This window comes from Nerophis ophidion, linkage group LG09, assembly GCF_033978795.1.
Source record: "Nerophis ophidion isolate RoL-2023_Sa linkage group LG09, RoL_Noph_v1.0, whole genome shotgun sequence".
In the NCBI taxonomy this organism is placed as follows: domain Eukaryota; kingdom Metazoa; phylum Chordata; class Actinopteri; order Syngnathiformes; family Syngnathidae; genus Nerophis; species Nerophis ophidion.
This window is the reverse complement of record NC_084619.1, coordinates 34,291,255-34,311,246: the sequence shown is the minus strand read 5'-3', so window position 1 is coordinate 34,311,246 and position 19,992 is coordinate 34,291,255. Positions and strand designations below refer to the sequence as shown.

The window sequence follows — 19,992 nt, the reverse complement described above, 5'->3', positions numbered from 1 at the left end:
TAACTAAATAATTACAAAAAAATAACAGAAATAGCTCCATACAGACTTTAAGTTATGTTAGTATGTATGTAAACCAAGGAGAGTACCTGACACTAGATAGAAGCATGTCCATGCCTGTCATGTAAATATGTAAATTTCCAATGGACTCGTGAATTGTGCTCAAACCCCTCAGACAAGCAGCACTGCTGAGCATCTCATTGACTGCAGGTAAGCCATACCTAAGAAAGTGAAGAGATAAATTAGCCATGAATCAGAAACCATTGATAAATCAAATCCCCCCCCTGAACACCAAACATTGATAAAAAGAATAAATAAATACATTCCAAGAAGGACATTACAAGCATCCATCTATTCATTCTTCATTGCTGGGCTCCACCCACTTGACCTGAAGGCATACTTGCCAACCTTGAGACCTCCGATTTCGGGAGATGGGGGGTGGGAGTGCGTGGTTGGGGGTGGGGCAGAGGCGTGGTTGGGGGCGTGGTTAAGAGGGGCGTAGTATAATTCACCAAGGCAAGTACCGTATTTCATATATATTTTGTATATATATGTGTGTGTGTGTATATATATATATATATATATATATATATATATATATATATATATATATATATATATAAAATAATATGTACTGAATATGTATCAAATACTTTACTTTCAGTGTACTTCAGCGATATATATTTAATTTATTGTAAATATTGTAGCGTTGGATGGTTTTCATTAAATGTTTTTACTCATAGATGTCAAGAATGTTGACAGGCTGTACAATCATTACTAGCCTTAGTGATCATGTTAATTTTGAACACATCCACGCAAGTGAAAGCAATGCACGCTTAGTCAACAGCCACACAGGTCACACCGATGGTGGCCGCATAAACAACACCAACACTGTCACAAACATGCACCCCACTGTGAACCCACACCAAACAAGAACAACAAACGCATTTCGGGAGAACATTAGCACCGCAACGCAACATAAACACAACATAAACACAACAGAACCAATACCCAGAAGCCTTTGCAACACCAACTCTTCCCATACGCTACACAGCCCCCACCTAGCTGGGTTCGTTGAGAGTTGGTGTTGCAAAGGGTTCTGGGTATTGTTTCTGTTGTGTTTATGTTGCGCTGGCAACAGAAAAGTAGCCAAGGGAAGAAATAAAGGCCATATGTTCTCCCGAAATGTGTTTGTTGTTCTTGTTTGGTGTGGGTTCACAGTGGGGTGCATGTTTGTGACAGTGTTGGTGTTGTTTATGCGGCCACCATCGGTGTGACCTGGGTGGCTGTTGACTAAGTCTGCACTGCTTTCACTCGTGTGATTGTGTTAAAATCAACATGATCATTGCTGGTAATGATCGTTCAGCATGTCAGCATTTCCTGATATCTTTGAATAAAGACATTTAATGAAACCAGTTCAGCGCTTCAAAGTTGTTTATATAATATCTTACATATATTATATTATATTACCATAGTTAATTGTGAGTAAACTGCGGTGCTCAATATCCCCCAGGGTTCAATATAGTGTGTTCTATTCTATTATATGTACAGCAAATGGCAGTATTGTCCTATTTAAGAGGGTCACAACATTGCTGAGTCGGTTCTCATGGAGCTGGAGTGGCCGTGGCCTCCAGCTCCGCCTGAATTTCTGGAGATTTTCAGGAGAAAGTTTGTCCCGGGAGGTTTTCTGGAGAGGCGCTGAATTTCGGGAGTCTCCCGGAAAATCCGGGAGGATTGGCAAGTATGCCTGAAGGCATTTCCGGGTTACAGATGGTGGTCAGGTCACACACTGCTGTTTATTTTCTTGCAGTAGTGCCCAAATTTGTTGTTTTTAAAAGGTTTAGAAGTGTATATACAAGCCAGATAGTATGAAAAAAGAAGTGAATGTAATGGGATTGATCCATACATTCTTACAAATACATACTTTACAGTATAAGATTCATCATCACCCAAGTAGACTGTTCAAACTATCTAGTCGAAAACACTCCTCTTACACTCACAAGGAGTACAAAAGTATGGAGACACGTCATTTCTTTACATCTAGCTGTGTCCACAAATTAAGCATTCAGCAATGAAAAGAAATGTCAGACTTAATCGTGCATTATGAAACATTTAATTGCCGTCTACTGCAGTGATCGTGACCCATGAGAATAAGTGGTTATGCACACTGATCGGATGGAAGTTTAGTTTGTGCAGTTGTTCTCCTGTTTGCGAGCCAACTATTTTATCGTAATTTATAATTCATGTCTGCAGTTGTTTTAATTGTGTAAACTTAATATTGTGTCTCATTGTTTAGCTATTCAGCTGTTTCCCTGTTATTCAAAAATGTTTGGTTTCCAACAATATTAAGGAAAATCCAGTATGTCGTTGCTATATAATATGCAGCATACGAGAAACTATTTAGAGATATTTTCTTGTGGCTAAACATTGTATTAAAAATCCGATGCAAGAACAATGCATGCATCCAATTCATAAATAAAACTGCTCATATGTAAATATATGGAGAATAAGAAAAGTACATAGAACAATTTTAGGATTTCACAGTTTAAGTTCATATAGAAAGTGACAAAGTGGTAACTGCAAACTTTGACTGCACTTGAATACCATTCTGTGTTTTTGTTTATCTGTTTACCTTAAAGCCAAAACATCTATTGAAACCATTTCCACAAGCAAAAACAGCACATTTTCACTCTGCTTTCCATTGACTCATTGTGCTTGTATCAAAGACAATAGCAACCAGACATAATGTCACATGCAAATCAGTAATATACATTTGTAGCTAGGCCTCTGTTGTGTCAAGGGGGAGCTAGAGTTTATCACGGGGGAAGAGGCTTACATCCTAAATTGGTCGAAAGTAAATCCCAGGGCACATATAGACATACACTAACATTCACACCTATGGATAATTCATAGTATATGACTAGCCTAACTTGCATGTTTATGGGAACATGCAGAGTCAACACAATCTCACTGAGAGGCTGACCACCGTTGGCCCACATCACAAGCAATACTTTCTAAAGACCATTGACTGCTATTCTGCAAAATAAGCCCATGCACCCCGGTGGAGCTTTGCAAGCAAATAACTCACCTACTCCTTTATGTATGAATTCCATAAAAAGACATTGAGCTTGATATGAAGGCTATACACATGTTGGGGGTCTATTACTCTGAAGATACAGTATTGTAATAATATGACAGATAGGTCAGTATCCTTACAAAAGGCAAGGAGTGGAGCTGAGGCATCTTGCTGCAGCATCCTCAAGCTGCATCGCTTTTTCAGTGCAGTTCAACACTAAGCGGTACTCCTTGGCATGGTGGCAGAATGTGGCAAGTTGACACCATATCTGCAACTCCACCACAGTATCAGTCCAGTTGCCATTGGACACCATGGTCACCAGCTTTGTAAAAGACAAAAGCAACAAAAGGAAATATGTAAGACATTACTGTGATAAAGGAGGCAAGGGATTATGTTTATTGGACAAAAGTGGAGAAAAGCACAAACAAATACCATGAAGGAATTATCTAGACAAGGGATGAGAACCAGTGGGACAAAAATGGTTACAGCCAGAGACAGCGATAGGGGACCGATGAAGGACAATGAGGATAAGAGTGGGATAAGCGTTGATTTAGAATAAAGAAGGAACATAAAAAAAGACAGTAAAAGGCCTATTAAAATTATGGAATATAATAAAGGATGCAGAGGTGAGACATTGTTAAGTAATGCTGGCATGCAACAGGGAAAAGAGCAGACACAGAAAAATCTAAAAGTATATATTTAGGGCAGAAAAAAGAAAGAAGAAGTACAACCATCAAATGGAACAGAAAAGTAGCCAAGGGAAGAAATAAAGGCTATATGTCTAAAGCGGGTGAACTACTGAGTAGATGTTATTAACCTACAATCAGAGCAAGACAGCTGTAGGGGCATATTAGAATGTGTTGCTGTGATCTATTAACTACTGGCTGTATATCAGCAAAACATGAAGATACGAGTACGTACTGTTGGGAGACTGGGATCATAACTCTCCAAGTTACTGGGCGTCTTATTGGACTGGAGCATCTCCACTTGAATCAGCACACGAGTCATTGGTGACATTTCTTCATTCTGACAAGGCAAATTTGGAAAGTAATTCTTAGAGTTCTGCGATGAGTTGGCGACTTGTCCAGGGTGTACGCCGCCTTCCGCCCGATTGTAGCTGAGATAGGCACCAGCGCCCCCCGGGACACCAAAGGAAATAAGCGGCAGAAAATGGATGGAGTCTTAGAGTTTGTTGTATGCAGCACCTGTTGGGCATATATCACTATTTCTTCACATATTAAAAGTTGACTATGAGTTATCCACTCACTGACTGATCTCAACACCTGAATGTTAAAATGCATATTTAGCAACACATTGTTACAGTATTATAGTGGTAAAGTGCATCATGCTAAAAAGTGGGTTGGTGTTGTTTTGCTGTAAGACAAACATGTACCTTTGATGTATAAAATTATATTTCCCAATTACTGTGTGTATTAAATATTAATCACAGCATAAAGGTCCTTTTTGATAATGCACAACTTGCTATTCAATCCAAAAACATTTCAAAATACAATAATCAGATTATATTTTTATATACTATAAACGCCATGTATTATAAGACTGAGTTCTCACTTAGCCTGGTTAGAAACAATCTAATTGGTTTCACGTCAAAATATATCAAATTAAGTGCTGTAGGAATATGGTGCCTCATCAGTCAATTTGACAAATGTATAAAACTGCAATCCCCACATCATATGTATCCCACTGTTAATGAGCATCACAGACAAATGTGACATTGACATTATCACAAGGCTGTGAATACAATGCTATAATGTGGAAAAGGTAAGCGTAATTACATTGTTTACACAGTGCATCATGAAGGCGATATTGGGGATCTTAGTACAGAATTTACAGCACATTCGGGGTCTCAAAAGTCTGGTTGTGAAGGCATTTATAGCCTGTGGCTTGTTTGTATTGGCCTGTGGCAAACAGTACTGTAAATATGAAACCAACCATGTCCCGCATTAGAACATTACAAAAAAAGAATTGTGCCACACCGAAAACAAAATTAAATGTTCCACAATGTCACACTATTTGCCACCCAATGTAAGGGTTTAAATGTGCAAGTGCAAATCAATATATTAAAACAGAATTTTTCTTTATATTTAATTTGTAGTTTTCATGAAAAAGGTAATTCTTATGTTAATATAAGAATGTATTTATTGTGTTTTTATCAATGTAGTTAATAATTTAAGATTATAGTTTACAGCTTAGAGCTAATACTCAAGTCAGAATCTAATTACATAAACCATTCATCAATTTCCTGTCCCTTGTCCCTCTCAGGGTGGCGGAGGGGCTGGAGCCTATCCCAGCTGCACTCGGGCGAAAGGGAGGGTGGAATACACCCTGGACAAGTTGCCAGCTCATCGCAGGGCCAAATCAGATAGACGGACAACATTCACACTCACATTCACACACTGGGGCCAATTTAGTGTTGCCAATCAGCTTATCCATAGGTGTCTTTCTTTGGAGGAGGGAGGAAGCCGGAGTACTCCGAGAGGATCCACGCAGTCACATGGAGAACATTCAAACTCCTTACAGAAAGACTAATTACATTTGAAAAATTGTCAAATGTTGTAGATAGCCAATTACTGTAATTTAAAATGTCCTGAGCCTTTAAATCATCTCTTGGCCTGAATTAAAATCCTAACGTTTGCATGACAATCCAATTCAGAGGTCTTCTACAGAGGTTTCGGACCCTTAAGGGGTCTGCAGAGTAACTGCAAAGGGTTGTAAAAATGTTGTTGCATAAGAGTGAAAAAAAAGAAAATGTTCCCCTGCAATTTTTTCACAAACTTAAATATATTAATATACAGTAACCATTAACATTGATCCAACAGCCTGTAGTAAAAAGGTAAATGCAGGCAGAAGACGTATTTTAGGGAGCAATGCACTAGTTGTGTAACGGTACTGTAAATATCTGAGTATTGCAGTTTAAAAATATTTACAATAAAAACCGAGATAACATTGTATCGTGAGATTTTAACGTTACATCCCTACAATGCACACATTCAGTGACACTCAGGATCTCTTTCAAGCAGCTTATTCATCTGTTCCCATTGCTGCTGTGCCAATGAACAAGGTTATTTAATACTCCATTTTATACAAGATATATGAGTAGGGAGTCCATGGCAAGAACAGTTTTTTTAACTGTATTAATTTATTAGAATTTCTACCTGTACACTATTTATCTTCTTGACCACAGTCAATTGGTTTGAGCATGTTAAATAAATAACAAAAGAGACTACTGTATTTTTCAATGCTTCTTTGTGCTTGAAATATGTACTGTAGTTTTGGCCAGAAATATTCCGCCTCTTTTTTTAGTTAGACAGCACAAAACATTAAGCGGAAACTTATAGTTTGGATGCACTGCTATCTGTGATCTACTGTAGCTTTCTGTATGGAGATGAACTCTGCCTCCAAAAGAATACATATTTTTTCTTCTTGATTTGTTGCAAAAACACTGTTTTGGTGGCACTCATAATAAAGCATGAGCTTAAATTGTAAATGAAAGTATACTAATGTTGACAAGACCTGTCATATAATGCAGTTAACAAAGTACTGGGTCATATTGCTTTTACAAGTGGAACATATGTATACTACCTACTAACGATCAAAAAGGGTCTTGGTTGAACTCTTACTAAGCTTAATCAATGTGTGTGCCCAAATGTGCTATAAATAAATGACAAATTAAGAGGAGTTGACAATGCGATCATTGCATGCACAAGTATTTGGGTTTTGCTCTCAAAGTCTTCTTGTATCCATATAATTATACACAATAACAAACGACCAAAATATTACCAAAGAAAAATCTAATCACTTTATTGTTATTTATATATTAATACTATACCGGATATCAATAGTATCGACATCTGGATCGTTCAACACTACTTTACATTGAAGCTTTAATGGTTAGCTTTCATGTGTTGTCATGCACGGTGTGTCTACCATGCTTAGCCATTCCTTTTCCTCTGGTCCTCCAGTCATAGATGGTGGTTCACTGCATTTCTCAAATTGTTGTGAATCGTGTCTGAATGATGATGGAAAGCCTTGTTTATAATGTTTTGAACACTATGCCAACGCAAGTTGCTGCAGTGTTATCAGCAATCTTCCCAAAAAAATGGCCGGGTTCTCCAATCTCTACATCAACGTAGTGCCTCTGTGTAGCTCTGTTACAAACCCGGGATGCTTCCCTGTTTAACTTTGCCACATCCGTATAATTACCGTGTTTACGTCAGGAATGTCCGGGAGGAAAATGTGACAGGAGGATTTGGACGTTGTTAACACAGTATTATCATGGATCTTATACGGCAGAAATACATCAATTACAGGGTGAGAGGCATTTTAAAAATGGCCAATTTCAAACCGCCAAGACAGTTACAACATTTTTGACATGTTCGATTATATTTTTACTCTCCGCGGTTCTCAGATGGCGAATGAGTGACGGATGTTCAGGTTTTGTGATCGGTGTTAATTCGGTCTTTGGCAGAGCACGGGGAATATCCGAATTGTAATGAACAGCCATCTAAACCGGCAATGTGTGAACCCCCATTTAGACGCGGCGTTTAGACAATGCCTTCAGCTTGCTGTTAAGTTCAAGCAGATGTTCTGGCAGGACACACACCTTCCTGGAATTCATGTATAGCAAGTAATCTGGAAATATAATTGTGACTTCTTGAGCTTGCATCCCTCTTGAAGTAATCTTTCAAGTAAGTACAATCTTTGGCCATGTTAACGCTTAGACACAGCTGGTAAAGATCAGCTGGGATTAACAGCTCATCAGCCAATCAGTAAATGAAGACAAATTTCGGCCCCAATCCTATCCCATGATTAACATAGATTAGTCCGGTCTGAGAAGTAAAATGGCACCTTTTCATCCATGTCAACATTGCCGCCAGCCTGCTGCTGCAGGATGTTCTTGATCTGCACCCAGGTGGCCACTACTTGCTTCTGTACAGCGATTGGAACTGTCTCCCCTCTGGGGTTGCAGATGGGTATGGTCAGGGCGTAGTCACAAAGCTGTGGGGACAAAGAGGTGATACTGTATATGATTTACAGCAATTAAAAGCTGATTAAACAGAAATTCAACCTGTCATCAGCAGGCTTGTTGTTGCACTGCAAACTCTTATCCATGTAGTGAATTACTTGAGTTCCAGTTTGGGTGTAGGGTAAACTAGTGGGAAGCATTTGGTGGCTTCACAGTCAAGAGATTGAGAGTTAAATCTGTTCTCCCTGTGCATACTACCGCTTCCGCCCTATACATATGCTGTTCATATTTTTTGCCTTCACAGTATGGTTTGGGTCAATTTTGACTTTGACTGAAAATTCTGTCAAATATTGCCAAGGTCACAGGAATTACTTTATTATTAATTCTTAATAAATGTTTTAGAAAGGAAGTAGAGTGACCTTTTTAAATTCTTGCATTAGGACAAGACATTTCCTCTTTGAAGACTAGCAGGTGTCTGTTTTTGCAGGAACCTGGGCAAATGTGTTGTGAACACCGAGTCCTCATGTGTTGACATCCCTCTTGATCCACTGTTTGATAAAAAATCATGCAAACATGACCAAGGTTCAATAATCCTAAACATTGTAATTTTGCTTGATTTTACGTTGATTGGCAACACTAAATTGGCCCTAGTGTGTGAATGTGAGTGTGAATGTTGTTTGTCTATCTGTGTTGGCCCTGCGATGAGGTGGCGACTTGTCCAGGGTGTACCCCGCCTTCCGCCCGATTGTAGCTGAGATAGGCGCCAGCGCCCCCCGTGCCCCCGAAAGGGAAAAAAGGGGTAGAGAATGGATGGATGGATGGATAGTAAAAGTAATACAATGTCAGGCTTATAAACACGTGAAATCATAACAATGGCGCAATAAAACACTGCCACTTAACACACACCAACATACCTCTCGTGCTTTGTGGACTTTCTGGAGAATATCAGGGTCGAGCATACCAGCTTGGACAGAAGTCACCTTCTCAGATTTGGTTTTGCCCTTGTCTTGTGGCGGGGCTTGCTCCACAGTGTCAGGTAACTCCAGATGCTGGATCAAACCTCGAGCCACAACGTCACACAGTAGCACCAACAGAGCACGATTACTAGAAAGAACAAAATAAATATCTCAATGATTTGAGAAAAATTGAGTAGTATCAAAAGTAAGTTATGCAAAACAATGTACAAATCATTCCTACCCAGTGGACTCTTGGAGCATCTCTACCAGGCTTTGGAATGTGGGAATGAGACATTTATAGTCTCCACTAACCAGCAAGTGCTTGTTGTAGTTCCACGAGTAAATGGATGCATTTGCGACAAGCCACGGTTCCTTAATCTGTGTGCCAAGCTCAGCTGCTCGCAAGAAAGTAGAGGAGGCATAAGCAGACAAAAACTGGATCCAGTCCCTGTGTGAGGTAGGGTAAAGTAAATATCAATATAAAAATGTATACATCCATTGGCTACTGCCATCTTCATTCGCTTATTTGGGGTTGGATAGTGGTGGCAGCAGTCTAGGCAGACTTCCCTCTTCCCAGCTATTCCGTCCAGCTACTTCGAAGGTGTAACAGGCCATTAAGGAGACATAGTCTCTCCAACGTATCGTGAGTCTTTGTCGTGTCCCCCATACCAGTCGCATGTTCCCTGAACAACCAGATATCGGAGCCTTTTCATCTGGTTCCTCTAGATGTGGAGGAGCAGCGACTTTACTTCAAGCTGCCCCCGAATTAATTGATTTCGACCCCAAAAATTGACTCTACAAGAAGAGCCCGCCAAAATACGGAAAAATTCATTGCAGCAGCTTGGAATCGCCATCTTGTCTAATATTTGTAGCAGGAAATCAACTACAAACATATTTTTAATTTTTTCTCATTTGCGTGACATTTACAGCAGCAAGGCACTTGTTACGTCAATCAAATATGTTACATTACTGAGCGATGAACGAATAAATCCAACTATACATTTCACAGATTAATGCTTAATTTGTGGACCCAACAGATGTAAAGATATTATGTACCTCCATTCTTTTCTTCTCTAAATACAGCGACCGTCAAATGAAGTGAGGTTGTAGCAAGTAGTAATGTCTTGGTGATTATAAATCTTAAAACCATATATTATTCTTAAGAGTGTAAAAATCCAATCATCGCATTAAAAAATGTTTTTATCACTTATACATTTGCCTCTAAACCTTTCAAAATACCGCCAAATCTGCACTGATTCAGGTGAATAAACAGGGACTCTAGACCCGGGGTGCCCATTATGTCGATCGTGAGCTACCGGTCGATTGCGAACGGTGTGTCGGTCGATCGCCAGCCAAGCATTAAAAAACAGACCTGAAAATTTGTGATTAACAATCTTCACTATGACGTCACTTCATTGACATTCACGGCATCTGAGGATCTTGTGAGATGACACTGGCTGCTACGAGCTCAGTATGGAGAAAAAACAACCGGCAATAGGCAATAGACAGACTGTATAGTTCCTGTTTTCACAATGAAAATACTGCTTCATCCTTCCTGCGCGAACAAAATAAGAGGCTCAGAAAGCTTGCGCACACAAGCTAGCAAGCTACGAGGATAAATGTCAGAGTTATCAGCACAACTGTGAATCCTGTGTGTGTGTGTGTGTGTGTGTGTGTGTGTATATATATATATACATATATACATATATATATATACATATATACATATATATATATATATATATATAAATATATATATATATATATATATATATATATATATATATATATATATAGATATATATATATATATATATATATATATATATATATATATAGATAGATGTATATATAGGCCGCTCATTTTTTCCTACACTTTATAAACTCTGTGGCTTACAAGACGGAGCGGCTAATTTATGGATTTTCCTTCGCTGGCGGACATTATAAAAATAATCATATAGAAAAAAAAAAAAAAAAATAAAACATTGTGTGGGTGTTTTTATTATTTGTGCTTTGGCACCATCTGTTGGACGAGTTTCCTCACTGCCGGTGCTGGAGTGTTTCTATTTACCAGATTTTTGTTTTTTTCCAACCGGAGTGCCTCTAGTATTTTAGCCATCCATAGCGAACTCTCATTCATCACTTGAAGCATCCATCCATCCCTCCATTTTCTACCGCTTATTACCCTTTGGGGTCGCGGGGGGTGCTGGTGCCTATCTCTGCTACAATCGGGCGGAAGGCGGTGTACACCCTGGACAAGTCGCCACCTCATCACAGGGCCAACACGGATAGACAGACAACATTCACACTCACATTCACACACTAGGGGCATTTTTTTTTTTGTGTTGCCAATCAACCTATCCCCAGGTGCAATGTTTGTAAATTTTACAGTATAATTAAAATGGTTCATACTTACTAAGCGTTATAGCTCGGTTGGTAGAGCGGCCAGTATGGTTTACATTTAAACCACACTGGTTTAAATGTAAAAATTAGATATTGGGTTTCACTTTGTAAAGCACTTTGAGTCACTAGAGAAAAAGCGCTATATAAATACAATTCACAAACCGTCACGTGTGATGTCTGTAGGAGTGTTTTTACGCATATTTGTACGTGTTATCATAATGTAATGATTCTACATCGTTAGCACTAGCTAATATGCTAACACATTTCCGAGTGTCTGTGTAGTTTCACAAATTCCTCAGTAAACTCAAGAAGACGTCATTGTGGAGGTATTGAGTCTGTTTAGCTTAGGGGTGTCCAAACGTTTTGCCCTGGGGGCCGCATTGGACATTATTATATATATATATATATATATATATATATATATATATATATATATATAAATATGTATATATAAATATGTATATGTATATATATTTTTTTTCATTTTATGTATATATATATATATAGAGAGAGAGAGAGAGAGATAGAGAGAGAGCGAGAGAGAGAGAGAGAGAGAGAGCGAGAGAGCTGTGCATATTATATTAATATAATGCATATATAATTATTTATTCATAAAATTGGATATTAAGAGTATGTGAAAGTTGGACTGATGCCTTGTTTACTTCCGTGACAACCTCTGCATATTTTTGTAATCAATCAGAAATATCAAGCAGCTGACTAAACATGGATAAGTGTGGAGATAGTGTTTTGCATTTTCCCATAATGCTTTGTAATGGATTTAAATGGGTGTTATTCTGATTTTTTTTTTACATCTGCAAATTGTGTTATGAGTGACCATGTCTGTTGGCATTTTGTTGGTTCGATTTTTATTTATTTTTTTGCACCATTACTAATGTTGTTTGCATTGGGTCATATGAGTAATTCTTGCACTTTCCTCCTTTCAAAGCTTGATGATGGGTCGATTGCCTAAATTACTCAGGTTGTCCACAAGATGGTAAAAAAGCATTTGCGTGTAATTTGACTTTAAAAAATAATTGAAATCTACCTGTGGCCGGATTCCTTAATAAACTTGTGACATCTCCGGCCCCACATGGCTTGCAGGCCGTAGTTTGGATGACCACGGTTTAGCTGATTGGAGAGTTAGCTTCCGCAGCTGTTTTGTTTAATTACCTGTTTTAATGCCGTGTTACCGGCACCGTTTCAAAACAATTGAGGTATGTAAATAAACATTTACAGAATCATCCTGTGTAAATAACACATTTTGCAACATATAAATCTGCGTATTATAATTCGGTGCGGCTACTATATGGAAAAAAACTTTTTTCTTCTAAAGTTAAGTGGACACGGCTTATAAATTGGTGTGCTCTATTGTCCGAAAAATACAGTATACATATATTTGTTTACAACTACAACATCAATACTTCAGCAGATACAATATATACACATATGGTAACAATATATACACATATGGTACCAATATTGTGACAGGACGGGCTCAAACTTGCTTTTCTCCGGCAGTTGGGTCTTTCAGCGCCTACGCTGGTATCGTGCAGAGACACGCCCCTACTCGCGTTGGCCGCGTCACGCCCTCATGCTGGCAAGGCTGTGGGCGATCAGCAATCTGAACACCTGGTGCAGATGATCAGACTTGCCTTCATAAGCCTACACCACCGACTATCCCTCGCCGGTATAACCTTCTGTTGGCGTACCGTAAGCGATCGTTAGCTCTTTGCCCTCCGTGTTCTTCGCCATGCTTGATTTGTCCCCTGTCTTGTCCCCTGTCTTCTCCCTTGTGCCCGCAGTGTTTTCCTTCCGTTGCCCTGGATCTACACACCCTCCCTTGATCCTTGAACCCCCGTCGCCTGGACATGGACTCCGAGGTCTCTCTCTTGCCCCTGGATCTTTCGCCTGCTTACAGACATCCTTTTTTAACACTCAACAGATAACTGCTTCACAAAGTCTTACACCATATACACTCTTGAATTTAGTCACACTCCATTATATAGTTTATTTATTATATTGTTCATTATTTATTAAAATGTATATTTGATGTATATAATAAATAAATAGAGCAATATTGCCCCAGTGTGGAACTGTGCTGTCACAACACCCTCTACCCATCACAAATGTTTATTTAATATTGAAAAAGAAAATTGTGATAAGTAGCGAGTAAGTTCATAGCAGTAACCAGTGCTCCTTTGTGCAGAACTGTGCTGTGTTTTTGCTACTACAGCGATCGACCGAGAAGCCTTGGTCCGCAACACTCGCAGTGTGAAAGCGTCGCAAATTTGTATGTAATTAAATCAAATAACGTGACAGAAATGAATGGACATGAAGATGACAGAAAATATATCTCTGCCAAAAATCCATACTTTGTGTAAATTGACAAATAGGAGACTTATATAATATATAAATAAGAGCAGGAAGCAGGTCATGTATGTAACGTTGAAGAAGAAATTGTCAGCCAGCTGCTTGATACATGTCTCATCTGATCCCAGAAATTGTTTTATCTAAATGTTTGCCTTATTTAGAAATCATGTATTTTATATCAGTCATACCATTTAGAAATCATTCATGTTAATTGTGTTACAAATCGAGAACAGAAACTGATCATTTTGTGTTAGTAATTGCTATGAATTGGAAAAGGGATGGGATTTAATAAGCTTAATTTCTTTCCATTCCTTTTCGGACAAGTTGTAAAGAGAATTGAAAATATGTAAAATATGTGATGTGTCATAGTGAAACTGTATACATGTTCAAAATCAACTTCCACCTATCAACCAACAAATATGTCAGGGTTCCTCACAGGGTAACCTTACAATGTAGTAAAATCATAAAATTCTATACAAATAATTTGGTTGCAAGTTAGTGTGATGAAGAAAAATCCCATAATTTTACCAATTTTCAGGACATTTCCCATATTTTGAAATGCAAATGTTGATGGTCCTCTTAGACACACGTACTAAAGGGGTTTGTGACATCCTCTGAGTTTTTTTTCCTGCTTAAATAACTACAACATTATTAAATATGTTGCTACTGGTCTGCTGTTTTCTAAAAAGTAATTTTTCGAAAACAACTTAAAGCCTTGTCTGGCTGTTTACTGACACATGCTATTCATGTTTAAATAACTTTTACTGCAAATTAATATCGGCCTCTTGACTACTCCAATCGGTATCGGCCCTAGTTTTGATAACCAAGATCTAAATGTTGTTGTTGGGTTTTTACCTGTAAATAACCCAGTGTGGATCATCTTCAGAAACACTTCCATTCTGTGGATGGACTGCTGGGCTGTTGAGCTGCACACCTTGCATTTGTATCTTTTTGATGGTAGCCTTAGCAAGACAGATACCATTGATTTGTAACTTTACAACCATTGATTTATTCCATCCATCCATTTTCTACCACTTGTCCCTTTTAACATTACAAAATAATATCATGCATGTACATATTATTTTTGGGAAAAATAAAACAGTTCAGAGATGTGACATGCAGCGAAGATAAACCAAGAATAAAAAATACTTTGAGGAAGTAGTTGGTTATATGCAAATGAGACGCTACTGACGCAGGCCCTTTATGTGAGGGAGTGGTACAGAAAATTTCCTGTGAGAGCAGCTTGTCACATGGTGAAAGGATATGTAGGTATTATTAGAATTATTAACAATAATTATTATTAAATTCTTAATTATAGTTTTTAGTGTGTACTCACATACCTCAGCAGTAATAAAACACATTTCTGCTAAAAGACGCAACTTTTTCACACAGGGTTGATTTTCTTCACAACTGCTAACAATTTCAGAAGTGGTGTCTTCATCCGAGCATCTAGACTCTGCATGACAAAGAAATAAAAGATAAACATATTGTGACATAGAAAACCAATTACAGTAAAGCTACTTCTGGTAGGTCATAGTATTATTAAAGCTTAAGGTGTGAATATATATTCCCTGCAAAATTATACCGGGAACTTTTTTAATACATGGCGGTGTCCTAAATAATGAAGAAATGTTATACTTGAATGGTACTTTACCTCTTTTCATTTGTCAAGATGACATATATTGCAGAACAAATACGGACTTAATGAGTATGCAGTACATGAATACACAGCAAGCACAGCATGTGTTCAAATTAAGATCAGACATTTCATTTTTAATTTGCAAGTTTTCCCCAACATTTATTGGTCATTTTATTGAAATAATTTGTTCTACCATAAATAATTCAATAAATCAGGTTCAACACTGAAAACTGTCGACTAGAAGTTACCAACAAATATTCCAACAGAAATAGAAACATTCCAGACAGAGGCAACTAAGACAAAAAATAATATTGAGTAATTACAATGTGTGTAAATCTGCTTTCAATATAAAACAATCGTAAATTGTTTTTTGTAACTCAGTAAACATACTAACGTTTTTACCCGCATGTCTATTTGATATTTCTTTTCCTCAGAAATCTAATTCTTTCATTGAGCATCTTACTGTGACACTTGGGCATCTTCAACTGTCCCTCATCATAGAGCAAACAGAATCGACAAGCGACTCGGCACACATCCCAAACTTCCTGTTTTCTTGCTGTTTTTGCAAGTGTTGCCCACAGCCTTAGCCTAAACAAGAACAGATACAATGTCACCATTTAAACCATTCAACATGGTTATTTGTAGAACACCAATCAGGTTCTCTCCATTTGCAATGAAAAGAAAGAAATATACACAGCTGAACATTACACAATACTAAGGGAAAGACTTTGGGCAGGAAATTGAGGTATATTACATTGTTTGGTAAAGCAAACCAGCCAATTATAATGGTCCACATTTCAAATGGAATCATATATGCACCCCTTCAAGCTCTACTTCCTAAAGTACCAATACGGTCAATCAAATATATTTGTATTTAATGGACAGTAAACACAGGCGGTAATAAATTTCCATGCATCCATCCATTTTTTACCGATTGTCCCATTTCAGGGTGCTAATGAAGATAACAGATAAAAACCCCGTTTCCATATGAGTTGGGAAATTGTGTTAGATGTAAATATCAATGCAATACAATGATTTGCAAATCATTTTCAACCCATATTCAGGTGAATATGCTACAAAGACAACATATTTGATGTTCAAACTGATAAACATTTTTTCTTTTGCAAATAATTATTAACTTTAGAATTTTATGCCAGCAACACGTGACAAAGAAGTTGGGAAAGGTGGCAATAAATACTGATAAAGTTGAGGAATGCTCATCAAACACTTATTTGGAACATCCCACAGGTGTGCAGGCTAATTGGGAACAGGTGGGTGCCATGATTGGGTATAAAAACAGCTTCCCAAAAAATGTTCAGTCTTTTACAAGAAAGGATGGGGCGAGGTACACTCCTTTGTCCACAACTTCGTGAGCAAATAGTCAAACAGTTTAAGAACAACGTTTCTCACAGTGCAAATTGCAAGAAATTTAGGGATTTCAACATCTATGGTACATAATATCATCAAAAGGTTCAGAGTATCTGGAGAAATCACTCCACATAAGCGACATGGCCGGAAACCAACATTTAATGACCGTGACCTTCGAACCCTCACACTGCACTGTATCAAAAACCGACATCAATCTCTAAAGCAGGGGTCACCAACGCGGCGCCCGTGGAAACCAGGTAGCCCGTAAGGACCAGATGAGTAGCCCGCTAGCCTGTTCTGAATTAGCTCAAATAGCTGCACTTACCAGTGAGCCGCCTCTATTTTTTAAATTGTATTTATTTACTAGCAAGCTGGTCTCGCTTTGCTCGACATTTTTTATTATTTGAGAGACAAAACTCAAATAGAATTTGAAAATTCAAGAAAATATTTTAAAGACTTGGTCTTCACTTGTTTAAATTAATTCATTTATTTTTTTACTTTGCTTCTTATAACTTTCAGAAAGACAATTTTTGGGAAAAAATGCAACCTTAAAAATGATTTTAGGATTTTTAAACACATATACCTTTTTAGCTTTTAAATTCCCTCCTCTTCTTTCCTGACAATTTAAATCAATGTTGAAGAATTTTATTTTATTTTATTGTAAAGAATAATAAATACATTTTGATTTAATTCTTCAATGTAGCTTCTGTTTTTTCCATGAAGAATATTTGTGAAATATTTCTTCAAACGTATTATGATTAAAATTCAAAAAAAATATTCTGGCAAATATAGAAAATCTGTAGAATCAAATTTAAATCTTATTTCAAAGTCTTTTGAATTTATTTTGAAATTTTTGTTCTGGAAAATCTAGAAGAAATCAGGATTTGTCTTTGTTAGAAATATAGCTTGGTCCAATTTGTTATATATTCTAGCAAAGTGCAGATTGGATTTTAACCTATTCAAAACATGTCATCAAAATTCTAAAATTAATCTTAATCAGGAAAAATTACTAATGATGTTCCATAAATTATTTTTTTTATTTTTTCCAAAAGATTCGAATTAGCTGGTTTTTGTCTTTGTTTTTTTTGGTTGAATTTTGAATTTTGAAGAGTCGAAATTGAAGATAAACTATGTTACAAAATTTAATTTTCATTTTCTTCGTGTTTTCTTCTCTTTTAAACTGTTCAATTAAGTGTTTTTTTCATCATTTATTCTCTACAAAAAACCTTCCGTGAAAGGAAAAAAAATGTACGACGGAATGACAGACAGAAATACCCATTTTTTTATATATATAGATTTACCTATTCAAAGGTAAATTGAGCAAATTGGCTATTTCTGGCAATTTATTTAAGTGTGTATCAAACTGGTAGCCCTTCGCATTAACCCGTACCCAAGAGTAGCTCTTGGTTTCAAAAAGGTTGGTGACCCCTGCTCTAAAGGATATCACCACATGGGCTCAGGAGCACTTCAGAAAACCACTGTTACTAAATACAGTTTGTCGCTACTTCTGTAAGTGCAAGTTAAAGCTCTACTATGCAAAGAGAAAGCCATTTATCAACAACATCCAGAAACACCGCCGGCTTCTCTGGGCCCATGATCATCTAAGATGGACTGATGCAAAGTGGAAAAGTGTTCTGTGGTCTGACGAGTCCACATTTCAAATTGTTTTTGGGAATATTCGACATCGTGTCATCCGGACCAAAGGGGAAGCGAACCATCCAGACTGTTATCAACGCAAAGTTCAAAAGCCAGCATCTGTGATGGTATGGGGGTGCATTAGTGCCCAAAGCATGGGTAACTTACACATCTGTGAAGGCACAATTAATGCTGAACGGTACATACAGGTTTTGGAACAACATATGCTGCCATCTAAGTGCCGTCTGTTTCATAGACGCCCCTGTTTATTTCAGCAAAACAATGCCAAGCCACATTCAGCACGTGTTACAACAGTGTGGCTTCGTAAAAAAAGAGTGCCGGTACATTCCTGGCCCGCCTGCATTTCAGACCTGTCTCCCATCGAAAATGTGTGGCGCATTATGAAGCGTAAAATACGACAGCGGAGACCCCGCACTGTTGAACGACTGAAGCTCTACATAAAACAAGAATGGGAAAGAATTCCACTTTCAAAGCTTCAACAATTATTGTCCTCAGTTCCCAAATGTTTATTGAGTGTTGTTAAAAGAAAATGTGATGTAACACAGTGGTGAACATGGCCTTTCCCAACGACTTTGGCTCATGTTGCAGCCATGAAATTCTAAGTTAATTATTATTTGCAAAAAAAAAAAAAAGTTTATGAGTTTGAACATCAAATATCTTGTCTTTGGAGTGCATTCAATTGAATATGGGTTGAAAAGGATTTACAAATCATTGTATTCCGTTTATATTTACATCTAACACGATTTCCCAACTCATATGGAAACAGGGTTTGTGCAAATATCATAAAGACAATATGCCAACGGAGTTCCTGCACTCCTTTACAAAAACACTACCATACTCGCTTTGAGTTTTTACACTGGAAAGAAGACTTAAAAAAAAACACCTCTCTGTGTTGTCAGCATTTTCTCCTTGTCGATCCAGGTATCCTTCCAACTTCTGTACAGCTGCATAGTAATGCTGAGCCTCAGCAGAGAGCTGAGCTAATGGCCCGCATCCAACACTTGCTTTGGTAACTAGTGAAACACAAAGTCCCATCAATTATGTTGAAAAACTTACAAAGTTGTATTTTCCCAATTCGTTTGGGACATATTGTACATGTTATGAATGCACAAACAAAACGTAAATTGGTTTTGTTGCACTTTCTTGGATATGAGTAATTATTTTTGATGTATTTAACATGGATTAATAAGTATGCATGTTTATGAAAAGCAAGAATGCAAGATGCACCCCAGATAAATGTGTAATTCAGTTCTTCTTCAGTCATGTCAATAGCTGTCGAAATTTGATTAAAACAAACTTGAAAAATATTATATGGATACATTCCAGATTGGTTTGGGCAATTTTTTTTTTTTTTTTTTACAAGTTTATTCACAATATCAACTTGTTGTATGTCGTTAATGATGTACAAACTAAATTATGTGCCTTATGCCTTAATTGGTGTTGAGAAAAGTTGGCCATGCATTAAAAAAAAAGATGACATCAAACAACAAGCCAAGGAGAAAAAAGGTAATAGTAAACCAGTGTCATGATCAATGGAAAA

The 19,992-nt window shown here is 37.5% G+C and overlaps 1 protein-coding gene across 3 annotated transcripts in view; it reads right to left on the bottom strand.

Annotated features, from left to right (window-relative positions):
* The window catches only part of LOC133559272 (cilia- and flagella-associated protein 46), a 113,605-nt gene that overhangs the window by 69,834 nt on the left and 23,779 nt on the right, over positions 1-19,992 (bottom strand). For all 3 annotated transcript variants that reach the window (XR_009808131.1, XM_061910879.1, XM_061910880.1), the window contains exons 15-24: positions 19,336-19,465; positions 15,892-16,016; positions 15,130-15,245; positions 14,645-14,751; positions 9,258-9,464; positions 8,975-9,164; positions 7,943-8,092; positions 3,995-4,099; positions 3,214-3,395; positions 87-218 (exon numbers count right to left, since the gene is read on the bottom strand). Coding sequence is in view for 2 of the 3 variants with exons in the window: in XM_061910879.1 (XP_061766863.1) it covers positions 87-218; positions 3,214-3,395; positions 3,995-4,099; positions 7,943-8,092; positions 8,975-9,164; positions 9,258-9,464; positions 14,645-14,751; positions 15,130-15,245; positions 15,892-16,016; positions 19,336-19,465 (1,444 nt within the window). In the remaining variant the exon portion in view is untranslated. The remainder of the gene's footprint in view (positions 1-86; positions 219-3,213; positions 3,396-3,994; positions 4,100-7,942; positions 8,093-8,974; positions 9,165-9,257; positions 9,465-14,644; positions 14,752-15,129; positions 15,246-15,891; positions 16,017-19,335; positions 19,466-19,992) is intronic.